This window comes from Rhinatrema bivittatum, chromosome 1 (assembly GCF_901001135.1).
Source record: "Rhinatrema bivittatum chromosome 1, aRhiBiv1.1, whole genome shotgun sequence".
Lineage (NCBI taxonomy): Eukaryota > Metazoa > Chordata > Amphibia > Gymnophiona > Rhinatrematidae > Rhinatrema > Rhinatrema bivittatum.
The window spans coordinates 74,760,456-74,773,623 of record NC_042615.1 but is presented as its reverse complement, the minus strand read 5'-3'; the positions used below and the strand labels follow the sequence as shown (position 1 = coordinate 74,773,623).

Here is a 13,168-nt window from a genome sequence, read left to right as displayed (position 1 = left end):
TCTACTACAGTGAGGATGAGGCTCCATATGATCCCTGGAGAGATGACACTGCAGATTTCTCCTCCAAGGACTCAGAGAATCTCCCCTCAGAGACTTCTCCCAGGAATGAAGGAAGTCTCCACCAAAGGACTTATCCTTTGCAAATTTTGTGCAGGTGATAGATTAGGCCATCCCTTTTCAGTTACTGATGGAGGAGGATGCCAGTCACAAAATGCTGGAAATCCTTCAGTTTGTGGTAGTTGCTAAGGAGATTGTAGCAGTCCCGGTGCATGACCCCACATATCTTCACAAAATGCCTGGCCATGGGCTGGGAGTGCATGCTTTCCCTTATCTGGATGATTGGATGATTAGGCAGGATCCACTCAGTCCATGCACTTCACCATTCAGGTGTTGGAGTAACTAGGGTTCTTCATCATCTATCTCTAGTTCCATGTTAGCCCGTCACCTCAATTTGATTTTATAGGCAAAAGTCTTTCTGCCATGTTCCAGGGTGGTCAACTTGATGTCCATAGTGGCGGTGATTCAACAGAGCCAGTAGGAGTCAGCTTGGCACATTGAGACTGTGCCAAATATCTGCACCCGTCCATATTACTCCCTTGGCACATTTGCAAATGCTTAGAGCCCAATGGACCTTGAGGTCACAGTGGCACCTGGCCACACAGTGTCTCCAGGATCGCATCTGAATCACCCCATCGCTCCAGGACTCTTTGTCCTGGTGGCAGGTACCCTCAAATTTGGAATGGGAATATCCTTCCAAAGTCCCCTTACCCAAATTGTCCTAACCACGGTTGTGTCCATCCTGGGGTGAGGAGCTTATGTAGAGGGGCTCTGCCCCCATGGCCTCTGATCCACCCAGGAAACATATTGCCAGATCAATTTCTTGGAGCTCCAGGTGATCAGGTACGCACTGTGGGCCTTCAGAGATTGGCTGTCCAGCAAAGTAGTCCTGATCTAAGCAGACAACCAAGTAGCTATGTGGTATGTCAACAAGCAGGGAGGCATGGGATTGTACCTCCTGTGTCAGGGTCCAGATCTGGTCCTGGTCCCTGTCCCATGGGATGGTGCTCAGGGTCATGTAACTGGCTGGAATGGAGAATGTGAAAGTGGACAGACTGAGTCATGCCTTTACACCCCATGATTCACATATTCCACCTCTGGGTGAGTTCAGATGTAGATCTATTCATGTCCCCCTGCAACAGTTAAGTGACTCAGTTCTGCTCCCTGTATAGGACAGACAGCAAACCAGCCTTGGATGCCTTTGCCCACCATTGGGGCAAGGTCTTTCTGTCCACATATCCTCTAATTCCTTTAGTGGTGAAGACTCTCTAGAAGCTTCACGAGGACAAGGGAACTATGATTCTCATAGCCCCTCATTGGCCGAGACAGGTCTGGTTTCCACTCCTCTGGTAGTTGTCTGGATGTGTACGGAGCAGGAGAGAGACCTTGGGGTGACAGTGTCTAATGATATGAAGTCTGCAAAACAATGCGACAAGGCGATAGCAAAAGCCAGAAGAATGCTGGGCTGCAAAGAGAGAGGAATATCGAGTAAGAAAAGGGAAGTGATTATCCCCTTGTACAGGTCCTTGTTGAGGCCTCACCTGGAGTACTGTGTTCAGTTCTGGAGACCGTATCTACAAAGAGACAAAGGCAAGATGGAAGCGGTACAGAGAAGGGCGATCAGGAAGGTGGAGGGTCTTCATCGGATGACATACGAGGAGAGATTAAGAATCTAAATATGTACTCCCTGGAGGAAAGGAGGAGCAGGGGTGATATGATTCAGACTTTCAGATACTTGAAAAACTTTAATGATCCAAAGACAACGACAAACCTTTTCCGTCAGAAAAAAATCAGCAGAACCAGAGGTCACGAGCTGAGGCTCCAGGGAGGAAGACTAAGAACCAATGTCAGGAAGTATTTCTTCACGGAAAGGGTGGTGGATGCCTGGAATGCCCTTCCGGAGGAAGTGGTGAAGTCTAAAACTGTGAAGGACTTCAAAGGGGCGTGGGATAAACACTGTGGATCCATCAAATCTAGAGGGCATGAATAAAGAGGAGGCAACAAAACACTGCACGGAGCGGCAGTATCCACAGAGGCATTCACGGAGCAGCAGTAGCCACAGAGGCATTCATGGAGCGGGATGCCAGTGGTTGGTGTTCCACCTTCACGGAGCGGAAGGATGGAGGGCTGCCATCTAAAAAAAAACTCCAAACAAACAAACAAACAAACAAACAAAAAAAAAAAACAGGGGTGGGTAAGAGTATGGGGCAGGGGTGTGGCCAGCTTGTTACAGTGGATGTTCACTTGGATGCAGATACGGCTCTGCTCTCTACATTGGTGGTGGGGTAGAGGGGAATTAGGGCTGGAGGGTACTGGAAGCCAATAGTAACAGGTGGGAGAGAGAAAAAGGGAAAAAAAATGGATAAAGTGTGTAGCTTGCTGGGCAGACTGGATGGGCCGTTTGGTCTTCTTCTGCCGTCATTTCTATGTTTCTATGTTTCTATATATATTTGGAAACCGATCAGACTGGGGACTTCCCTAGAGCTCATCATGCAAGACTGAGGCAGGTTGCGGCATCCCAATGTCCAAGCTCTGTTGCTCACAGCCTGGAAGTGGAGAGGCTAACTCTGCAACTGCTTGATCTCTCAGAGGATGTGTCTTGCATCATTGTGGCTTCCAGAAAGCCTTCTTCTAGAAAGTCCTATAGACTGAAGTGGTGGAGTTTTTCCATGTATGTGAGCAGAAGGCCCTAGATCTGTTCTCCTGCCCAACACAAAATTGCTTGATTACCTTCTACACCTATCAGAGCCTGGCTTGAAAACAACTCTGTTAGAGTTCATCTGAGTGCAATTGGTGCATACCACTATGGTTTACATGGTATGCCCATCTCTGTTTCATGCAGGGCCTGATTCAGTTGCAGCCTCCCCGAAGACCTCCCACTGTGTCCTGGAACCTCACCATGGTGCTAGCTCAGCTGATGAAAGGTCCCTTTGAGCTGCTGCACTCTTGTGACCTGAAGTACTTGACCTGGAAGGTCATATTTTTGGTGGCAGTCAGCTCAACACACAGAGTCAGCAAGCTCCAGGTCTTTTTTTTTTTTTTATTTATTTAAAGTCTCTTTTATACCGATGACCGTTCACACATCGCATCGGTTTACAATTAAACAGTAACAGATGGGCGGAAACCCTTACATATAACATTGTAAAACAGCGTAACTTTTGGGCAGGGCCCTTACATGTAACTGATAAAAAGGAGGCTAAAACTTGGAAGGGTATAGAGCTGACTATACTGGGCAGAGTCCATGTAGTCAATAAATAGATACAGCATAATCACTATATACATATAAGAACAGGTCTTAGTGACTTATCCACCTTACACTAAGTTTTGTAATGACAGGATGGTCTTATGTACACATATTAAGTTCCTTCCTAAGGTGGTGATGGATTTCCATCTTTGCCAGTCCATTATTTTGCCAACATTCTTTCCCAGGCCCAATTCGCAACAAAGCGAACAAGCATTGTACAGTTTGGACTGCAAGAGAGCCTTATCCTTCTATTTAGAGCAGACAGAAGCCCATACACAGTCCACCCAATGTTTTATTTCTTTTGATAGGAATAGGTTGTGAGTTGCCACTGCCAAACAGACACTATCCAGTTGTCTAGCAGATTGCATCTCCTTCTATTATGCCCAGGCAGGATTGCATCTTGGGGATCATATCAAGGCTCATTCTGTCGGTGACCCACTTGTGAGCGTTTGCCATGGGGGAGATCCAAAAGGCTGCAGCCTGGAATTCTCTCTACACATTCACATCCCTTTACTGTCTGGACATGACAGTAGGTTCGGCCAGTCTGCCCTCGGGACTCCTTTTGAGGTGTAGAACCCAACTCTCCCTGCCTAGGGCCCATTGTTTGGGCTCAGACTGTCTCCCACTCTGTTACCAACAGCACTGTGATTGTTGTGCCTATTGGCACCTGGTTGGTGTCTGTTGGTCCCCTTTTGCGTTGGGGAGCAGCCTATAGCTAGGGATTCACCCATGTGTGAGGACAACCATCCTGCTTGTCCTAGGAGAAAGCAGAGTTGCTTATCTGTAATAGGTGTTCTCCTAGGACAGGAAGATGTTAGTCCTCATGAAACCTGCCCGCTACCTTGCAGAGTTATAAGATTGAAGAGGGATCCAATGTGGATGCGTGCTATAGGGCATGCTGGACACACTCAGTGTGCCTAGTCAATGTTCCAGAAACGTTGACATAAGTTTTCCATGTTGGGCTCCATCCCATGATGTCACCATTTCCTGCTGTCCTAGGAGAATACCTGTTACAGGTAAGCAACTCTGCTTTTCTCATTTGGTTTGGTTTCCTTATTCTTTGTTAAGAAATGCACTTCAAATAAAAAAAAGTTAAGTTTAAGGAGATAATGGAACTTTTTCTGCAACAGATCAAGACAATCATTTTTAAAAATACTTTGCCAAGCTCTTCCTTCTATTTATTTATTTATTTATTTATTTAATTTCTTTTACTATACCGATGCTCAAGACTAGGTCTTATCGTACCGGTTTACAATGTAACTGAGGGGAAACCAATTAACATCAAGGTAGAAAGTAAAGTTACATTAAACAGGGAGCGTAAAACCTGGGCAATGGAAGACAGTACAGAATTTAAACTAAGAAACAATTAGAGAGAGATAAATATATATATATAATCAACAAAACTATAAGATACGTAAACATAGATTTATCCTAGGCAGTTATTAGCATGGTATGTCCAGTGGGAGAAGGAAAGGGTGAGGTTGGGTGGGGGGGGGAAGGGGAGAGGGAAAAGAGGGGGGGGGGTAGGGATTAAGGAGGGGTGGGAGAATGAGAGACAGTGATGGTTGAGGAGATCCTTCAGCGGTAGGCTTCTGCGAACAGCCAGGTTTTCAATTTCTTTCTGAATGTTGAATGGCATTGTTCTTGGCGTAAGTCTTGGGGAAGTGAATTCCAATGTAGTGGACCTGCTGTTGAAAGAGCACGCTTGTGAATAGAGTTGTGGACAGATGATTTGTTGGGGGGGGCCTTGAGCGAACCTTTGTAGGCAGTTCTGATCGGTCTTGCTGAAGTATGTAATTCGAGTGGGAAGGTGAGTTGGAGAGTGGATTGCTGGTAGACGGATTTGTGGATGATGGTGAGAGCCTTGAAAAGTATTCTATATTGGATGGGCAGCCAGTGTAGGATTTTTAGGATTGGTGTGATATGGTCCTTGCGACGAGTGTTTGTAAGGATCCTAGCCGCTGCGTTTTGCAGCATCTGAAGAGGTTTGGTGGACGAAGCGGGGAGACCAAGTAATAGAGCGTTACAATAGTCGATCTTTGAAAACAGTATGGCTTGAAGCACCGAACGGAAATCCTTGAAGTGTAAGAGCGGTCTAAGTTGCTTCATGACCTGTAGCTTGAAGAAGCATTCTTTGGTTGTGGCGTTAATGAATTTTTTGAAATTCATTCTAGAGTCAAGGGTGGCCCCAAGATCTCTGACCTGGTTTGCTAATGGGGTGCTAGCATTATTTGCGAGGGGGTTGTTGTCACTAGGGGAGATAACCAGTAGTTCCGTTTTGGAAGTATTTAGGACCAGGTTGAGACTAGAGAGCAGAAGGTTGATGGCTTGTAAGCAGTTGTTCCAGAAATTTAGAGTAGAGATGGGGTCCGAGATGGGGATTATGATTTGAACATCGTCCGCGTATATAAAGTGGGTGAGATTGAGACTATTGAGTAGCTGGCATAAAGGGAGTAGATATATATTGAACAAGGTAGGGGAAAGTGACGAACCCTGAGGTACGCCTTGGTTTGATGGAATGGAGTGAGATTCTTTGTCATTTATTTTGACTTTGTAGTGTCTGTTGTTCAGAAAGGATGTGAACCAGAGCAGTGCAGAGCCGGATATGCCTATTTCCATTAAACGGTTTAAGAGGATAGTGTGGTTTACCGTGTCGAACGCGGCAGAGATGTCGAGAAGGGCTAGCAGGTAAGATTGTCCCTTGTCAAGGCCCATCAGGATGTTGTCCGTTAGAGAAAGAAGGAGGGATTCTGTGTTTAGGCGTTTCCTGAATCCGAATTGAGAGGGGTAGAGAATATTGTGGGAGTCAAGGTAGTCTGTGAGTCGGATGTTGACAAGCTTTTCCATTAGCTTGGCTATAAAAGGTAGGTTTGCAATGGGGCGGAAGTTTGCAGGGTTGGCTGGGTCCAGGTTGGGTTTTTTAAGTAAGGGTTTAAGTGAAGCAATTTTTAAGGAGTCCGGGACCGATCCTTGATTGAGGGAGCAATTTATGATGTCTGCCAGCGGTTTAGCAATGGTGTTAGGGATGGTGAGAAGTAGTTTGGTTGGTATTTGGTCCAATGGATGAGTGGAAGGTTTCATTTTCTTGATTATTGATTCAATTTCCAGGGAGGATGTCTGTTCAAGAATTTCTAGTGACGGTCTGTAGATAGTTGGTGGAGGGTTATTGGTTGCGAGGCTTAATGGTTGCGAAGGGTTTGGGGAAGTGTTAGTTGATGCCAGGGGGGCAAGTAGGTTTTTGATTTTGTTATCAAAAAAGATAGCCAACTCTGTGGATTTGTTCTGGGCTTCTTCTTCTGGGATGGTGAGGGGCATAGGTGTGGTAAGGGCAGCTACATATGAGAACAGAGTTTTTGGGTCATATAAGAAGCCATGTATTTTTTTGGCATAGAAATCTCGTTTGGTGCGGGTAATGGATGTCCTATAGTAGCTCATTGCAGTTTTGTATGAAGCAAGTGAGGAAGGGGAGGAATCTTTCCGCCAGCGTTGTTCTTTGTGTTGTAGATCCTGTTTGAGTTTCCTTAGTTCGGTTGAGAACCAGGGTTTCTTGTTCGTGCGGGCTGGGTTGATAACTTTTGTTGTTACAGGGCAAATTCTGTTAGCTACTGAGTGTGTAATAGTTTGCCAGGAGTTCATAGCGGTATCCGCATCTGAGAAGTCCAGTTTAATTAGTTCTTCGGCCAGGCTGTTGTTGAGAGTGTCCATGGGACAGGGTTTCCTGAACTGGATCGAGGATTTAGTAACAATAGGGGTCAATTTTTGTTTTATAGATAATTTTGTAGTTATCATCAAGTGATCTGACCAGGGGATGGGGGTGCAGGAAGGAGGGGTGATGGGCGAGATGGTTTCGTTAGTGAATATTAGGTCAAGCGTGTGGCCTGCCTTGTGTGTGGGATTGTTTATAATTTGTTTGAATCCCATAGCCTGGAGAGAAGAGAGAAGGGCTTCGCAGTTAGAAGATAGAGTAGGGGAGTCAACATGGATGTTGAAATCTCCTAAAATAATTGCTGGTGAGTTAGTGTTGATGTGTTTGGCTATGGTTTCGATGAGTGGAGAAGGGTCGGATTCTAGGAGCCCCGGGGGGGCGTAAATAAGGCAGACTTGAAGCTGGGAGGATTTGAATAGTCCGATTTCTAATTTGGTCGTCGATTTGAAGGCTTGCTGGGACAGTCTCAGTTCTTTTTTTGCTATTAACATTATTCCACCCCCTCTTTTTTTAGGTCTGGGGATAGAGAAGATGTCATATTGTTGTGTTGGCAATTGGTTAATTATGGCGGTGTCTGTGTTTTTTAGCCATGTTTCGGTAATGGCACAGATGTCCGGTTGGGTGTCCAGGAGGTGGTCGTTGAGCAAATGAGATTTTTTTGAGAGCGACTGCGAGTTGAAAAGGGTTAAGGTGATTAGAGATAATCCTAGGAATTGTGTTAGAGGGGAGATCATGATTGGAATCAGGGATCTCTTTGATCGTAGATTGAGCACGGGGGTATTCGCTCTGTGGGAGAGTAGGTGAGGGATGATCTGAATGGAGAAAGTTTGTAGCATGCTGTCTTTTAAGAAGAAATTGCTGGTGGAGAAGATTGTTGGATGACTACTGGGTGTTGGAGTGGCTTGATGAGTGCTAGATGCTGGAGTGCCTGGACGAATGCTGGATGCTGGAGTGCCTGGACGAATGCTGGAGTGCCTGGACGAATGCTGGATGCTGGAGTGCCTGGACGAATGCTGGATGCTGGAGTGACTGGACGAATGCTGGTTGCTGGAGTGCCTGGACGAATGCTGGAGTGAGTGGACAAATGCTGGTTGCTGGAGTGACTGGACGAATGCTGGATGTTGGAGTGAGTGGACGAATGCTGGATGCTGGAGTGCCTGGACGAATGCTGGAGTGACTGGACGAATGCTGGATGTTGGAGTGAGTGGACGAATGCTGGTTGCTGGAGTGACTGGACGAATGCTGGATGCTGGAGTGCCTGGACGAATGCTGGATGCTGGAGTGACTGGACAAATGCTGGATGCTGGAGTGCCTGGACGAATGCTGGAGTGACTGGACGAATGCTGGATGTTGGAGTGAGTGGACGAATGCTGGTTGCTGGAGTGACTAGAAGATTGCTAGAAGAATGCTGGATGTTGGAGTGAGTGGAAGCATACTGGATGCTGGAGTGGATGCTTGATTGACTGTACGAATGCTGGAGTATTGTTGAGTGTGGGAGTGGGTGGACGACTGCTAGGGGAGAGCTAAGGTGGATCGCTTGGGAGTAAGAACGGTTGGAGTAATAGAGGGAGGTAGCGAGTGTATCGTCTGGTATAGTCTGGAACCGTGTGCTGAAGCGCACGAAGGAGTGCACAAAGGGGCAGGCCCCTTTGTCGCGCTCCTTAGGCGCGCGACGCCAGGCGCGCGACGCCTCGAGCCGTTTCAGCCCTTTAAAGGGCTCTGGGGAGGCGTCAGGGCTTCCGGGGAGGGCTTACCGGTGGCTGCTTCCTTCTGCCGTCGATTTTGACGCCGCTGGGTTTTTTTAATTTTTTTAAATTTTTGTGTTGCCTCGAGGCCTCGCGAGAGGCTTGTCTCCGGTCCACCTCCCCTGGCCCCGATAGGCCGACGCCGACCGCGTGGGGAGGGCCGACCGAGCCGAGGGGAAGAGCGGGTTTTTTAAATTTTTTAAATTGTGTTGCCTCGAGGCTTCGCGAGAGGCTTGTCTCCGGTCCACCTCCCCTGGCCCCGATAGGCCGACGCCGACCGCGTGGGGAGGGCCGACCGAGCCGAGGGGAAGAGCGGCGAAGCAGCAGGTAAAAGGGTGCGCCTCGAGCCGTTTCAGCCCTTTAAAGGGCTCTGGGGAGGCGTCAGGGCTTCCGGGGAGGGCTTACCGGTGGCTGCTTCCTTCTGCCGTCGATTTTGACGCCGCTGGTTTTTAATTTTTTTAAATTTTTGTGTTGCCTCGAGGCCTCGCGAGAGGCAACACAAATTTAATTAGCTTAACATTCTTATGTACTACATGTGCCCTCCTTGCAATCTTACATTCTCCTCACATCTTTTTGTTCATGTAAAGGACAATTTTCAAAAGTCATTTGCCTGGGTAAAAATAAATTTACCTCGTAAGAGGTCTGCTGAAAATTGCCCTCTCTCTATCCAGCTATTGTTCCACAATATGTATATATGTATGCATATAGAGAGAAAGTATTCTTGAGGGCATGTTTAGGTCAGGGTAGAAAAAAATGCACGTAGATTGCATTTTCAAATCTATGGGCCTAATCTACTAAGACTTTTCTCCCATACTATATCTATGGGCAAAATGGTTAATAAATGAGTCTATTTATTATCTTCTATGAAAAATGTGGTTCAGAAAAATCAGGTACCAGTTTCTACATGTACTTATTTTTCCCCATGGCAATTTTCAAAGGGGAAAGTATGCTAGCAGCAAAAACAGAAATAGAATTTGATAAACGGGTCGATACAGTAAAAGTCTCGGGAGAGCGGGCTAGCACACTGGCCACTCTCCTGTGCGCGCAATACAGTAAATAAATTTATTTAAATTAGGCCCGGCGGTAAAAAGAGGTGCTAGGGACACTAGCGTGTCCCTAGCGCCTATTTTTGGACAGGAGCGGCGGCTGTCAGCGGTTTTGACAACCGAAGCTCAATTTTGCCGGCATCGGTTCGCGAGCCCGCTGACAGCCACGGGCTCGGAAACCGGACGCCGGCAAAATTGAGCATCCGGTTTTCAACCCGTGAGCTGCTGGCCTATTTCAAATTTTTTTTTTTTAACTTTTTTAAACTTTCGGGACCTCCGACTTAATATCACCATGATATTAAGTCGGAGGGTGCACAGAAAAGCAGTTTTTACTGCTTTTCTGTGCACTTTCCCAGTGCCTGGAGAAATTAGCGCCTACCTTTGGGTAGGCGCTAATATCTGAAAGTAAAATGTGCGGCTTGGCTGCACATTTTACTTACTGAATCGCGCAGGAATACCTAATAGGGCCATCAACATGCATTTGCGTGTTGCGGGCGCTATTAGGTTTGGGGGGGGGGGGGGTTGGACGTGCGTTTTGGATGCACTATTACCCCTTACTGAATAAGGGGTAAAGCTAGTGCGTCGAAAATGTGCGTCCAAATGTCAGCTAACTGACAGACTGGCCAAACCTACTGCATGTCCAGACTGTATTGGCCTGAAAGTAAGGAATAAATACAGAGGATCCCAGGTTGTGAAAAAGTGAAGAGAAAGCCAGAGATAAATGGGATTTATAGCAATGTAACAGGAATTAAATTGGACAAAACAGATGGGCCTTACAGTCTAATCTGCTGTCATGGTCAATATTTCTGTGCAATCAAGAAATGCTCCAATACACAATAATTATTCAAAAAGGAAAAAATTGTCCTTATGGTGGACATTTTCAATAGTTTACGTTATATCCAAAGTAAGCAGGCTATTTTAGCCAATGTAGATTATATCAATTCTCAAAGGGAAACTACCAGTGCTGTTTCCTTTTGAAAATGAGTAGTTATAAAGTTAGTACTTTAAAAGCATCTGCATACTTTGCAACTGCTACTTGAGTGAGTGATCTTGCTGGGAAAAAAATAGCATGAGTGTTTTGAAAAGCCTATGTTCATGTGATATGTACTTCTCCCCACCAAAACATACCCACAGGAAGGCCTCCTTCTAATATAGCTTAAGTCTGTATATTTAGCAGACATGTACACATTTAGCGATGTCTGAGGAGAGTAATTTTCAGTTAAGACATTTTATCCTGGAAAATGCCATCATAAATGTCATAAATGGCACCAGCTGACCCTTATGAGCTCCCTCGCCTCATTCTTTGGGTCAACTCGCACCATTTTGGGAAACTAGCATCAGTGGGGCAAGAGGTAATGAGATTACTCCTGTTCCTGTTCCAATTGGAATAAGTTCAGGGCAGTAACTTTAGGCCTGGATTTATCAAAATGCAGTAAGTACCGCATGCGATAGCAAAAGGGGCGTGGTTTATGCAAAAATTCAGTTTATCGCAATTTGCACTAATTACCTATGCGAAGAGCTAAGTTAGTGCACATTGCGATAAAATTATCTGAATTTGCGATAGGTGTCAGACCTGTTGTATTTCCTGCATATGACCACTGGGTGGACCATTTGTGTGAGAGAGAGAGAGAGAGACAGTGAGACACCTTCAATTCCCCTGCAATAGGCCTTACGGGAGATATCGCAAATGGCGAGGAAACCTTACCGCATGGTCACGGCAGCTATCACACAGCCTAACGCAATCCAAAGAGGTGTTGTTAAAATCGGCGTTATGGCTGTGCGATGGCTCTTCACAGAAAGGCTAACCCAGCCCACACTCCTCCTATTTTCTGAATTTGCATCGCACCATACGATATGGTGCTATCGCATGCGTTAAACACATTTACGGATGCGTTAACGGGGCTTTTCGCATGCGATAAGCCCTTAACGCATGCGAAAACGCCTTATTACATTTTGATAAATGACCCCCTTAGAGACAAGAGGAAGGGGTTTGAGGGGCAAGGCATGCCCCTCAACTGTTGCATTCTGATACATTATGAGGGGCTTGGGGTTTGGGCTGGAGGATCCACTGGATCACCAAGGATTTGTAACTATAAGAGAAGGAGAAAGGAAGACGGGCCATGAGATTCTTTTAAAACATGTTGGCTTCCAACAAGACCTGCAGCAACAGACATGTTTCCAGCATTGCTATAACCAGGAATGTGTGGAACATTTTGCATGAAAAATTGCTGTGGATGCAAATGAACTAATTTGTATTCATAGCAAAAGTTTGCAAAATGTCTGCTATCCCATGGAAAATGTCATGGGTTAGTATATTAGCCTCATAGATATAGAAATAAGGCAGTATTTTATTTAAGAAGTTAGAATGGAAATCAGTCAAAAGAAGCACAAAAGGGATATTAAATATTTTTTTCTGATTATATGTATGGGTTCTGAAGTTTTTTTTATAAATATGGAGTTTGTTTATTTTTATTTACTTCGGTTGACTTTTCTAACATTAATTTTCCAAGTCTCAAAACTGAATGAAAAAAGCACTTAAAGTATATTTGTTGGCAAATGTGAAAATCAAATCATTTAGTTGACAATATAGAGTGTGTGCATCATAATATGAAAAATATTGTTCCTCTTGTCACAGTGGGCAGGAAATAAACGGATTGTCAGAACCATAAATCTGTGAAATAATGGCATATGTTTTGTGCCTTGATTAAAATATTACATTTAGGTACTCTAGGGAGTAAAGCTGCTATAAGAAATAAATAAAGCCAGAAAATAAAAGAATAAATCTTTAGAATTAATACTTTTCTAATTTTAAACAAATATCTAAATATGGATCATACAGATATAATTTTAAAATAATAAATTGAGTTGGTGAGGTTATTTATTTGATTTAGCTAAAAGCATGCAAATACTGAATACTGCATGGTATTTAAATCAGATTGTGGTACATGATATTTGTATTCAAGTTTTATGGGTAGATGTTTAAATCTTGCATAACAATTACTCTAAGCTGCAGAGATGTTAATGTAGTATCAGGGACATAATTATGATTTTTTTTCAATCTTTCCCTGTAGGATTTTGGAGATGATGGGTCCTTGTACATTACTAAGATTACCACAACTCACATGGGAAATTACAGCTGCCATGCGGATGGCTATGATAAGCCTTATCAGACTCATATCCTCCAAGTGAATGGTAAGAAAAGATATCCTAATTACCATGTTATAGGATTGTCTGTGGTCTTCATTCTGCATTTCAGTTATATACTGTAATTTCAGATTGTTACACAGTGTATTTTTTCACTGATAGCTTCACTTTCACAGATAATCTTAAAAGGAAAGAAAGCTGCAATACAGTATTTAGAGTCCCTCAA

General features: G+C 44.8%; 1 protein-coding gene across 1 annotated transcript in view; it reads left to right on the top strand.

Annotated features, from left to right (window-relative positions):
* FSTL5 (follistatin like 5) overlaps positions 1-13,168 on the top strand; it is a 1,290,346-nt gene that overhangs the window by 956,645 nt on the left and 320,533 nt on the right. The window contains 1 exon segment of the mRNA XM_029618151.1: positions 12,870-12,990. Within this exon segment, the coding sequence (XP_029474011.1) occupies positions 12,870-12,990 (121 nt within the window).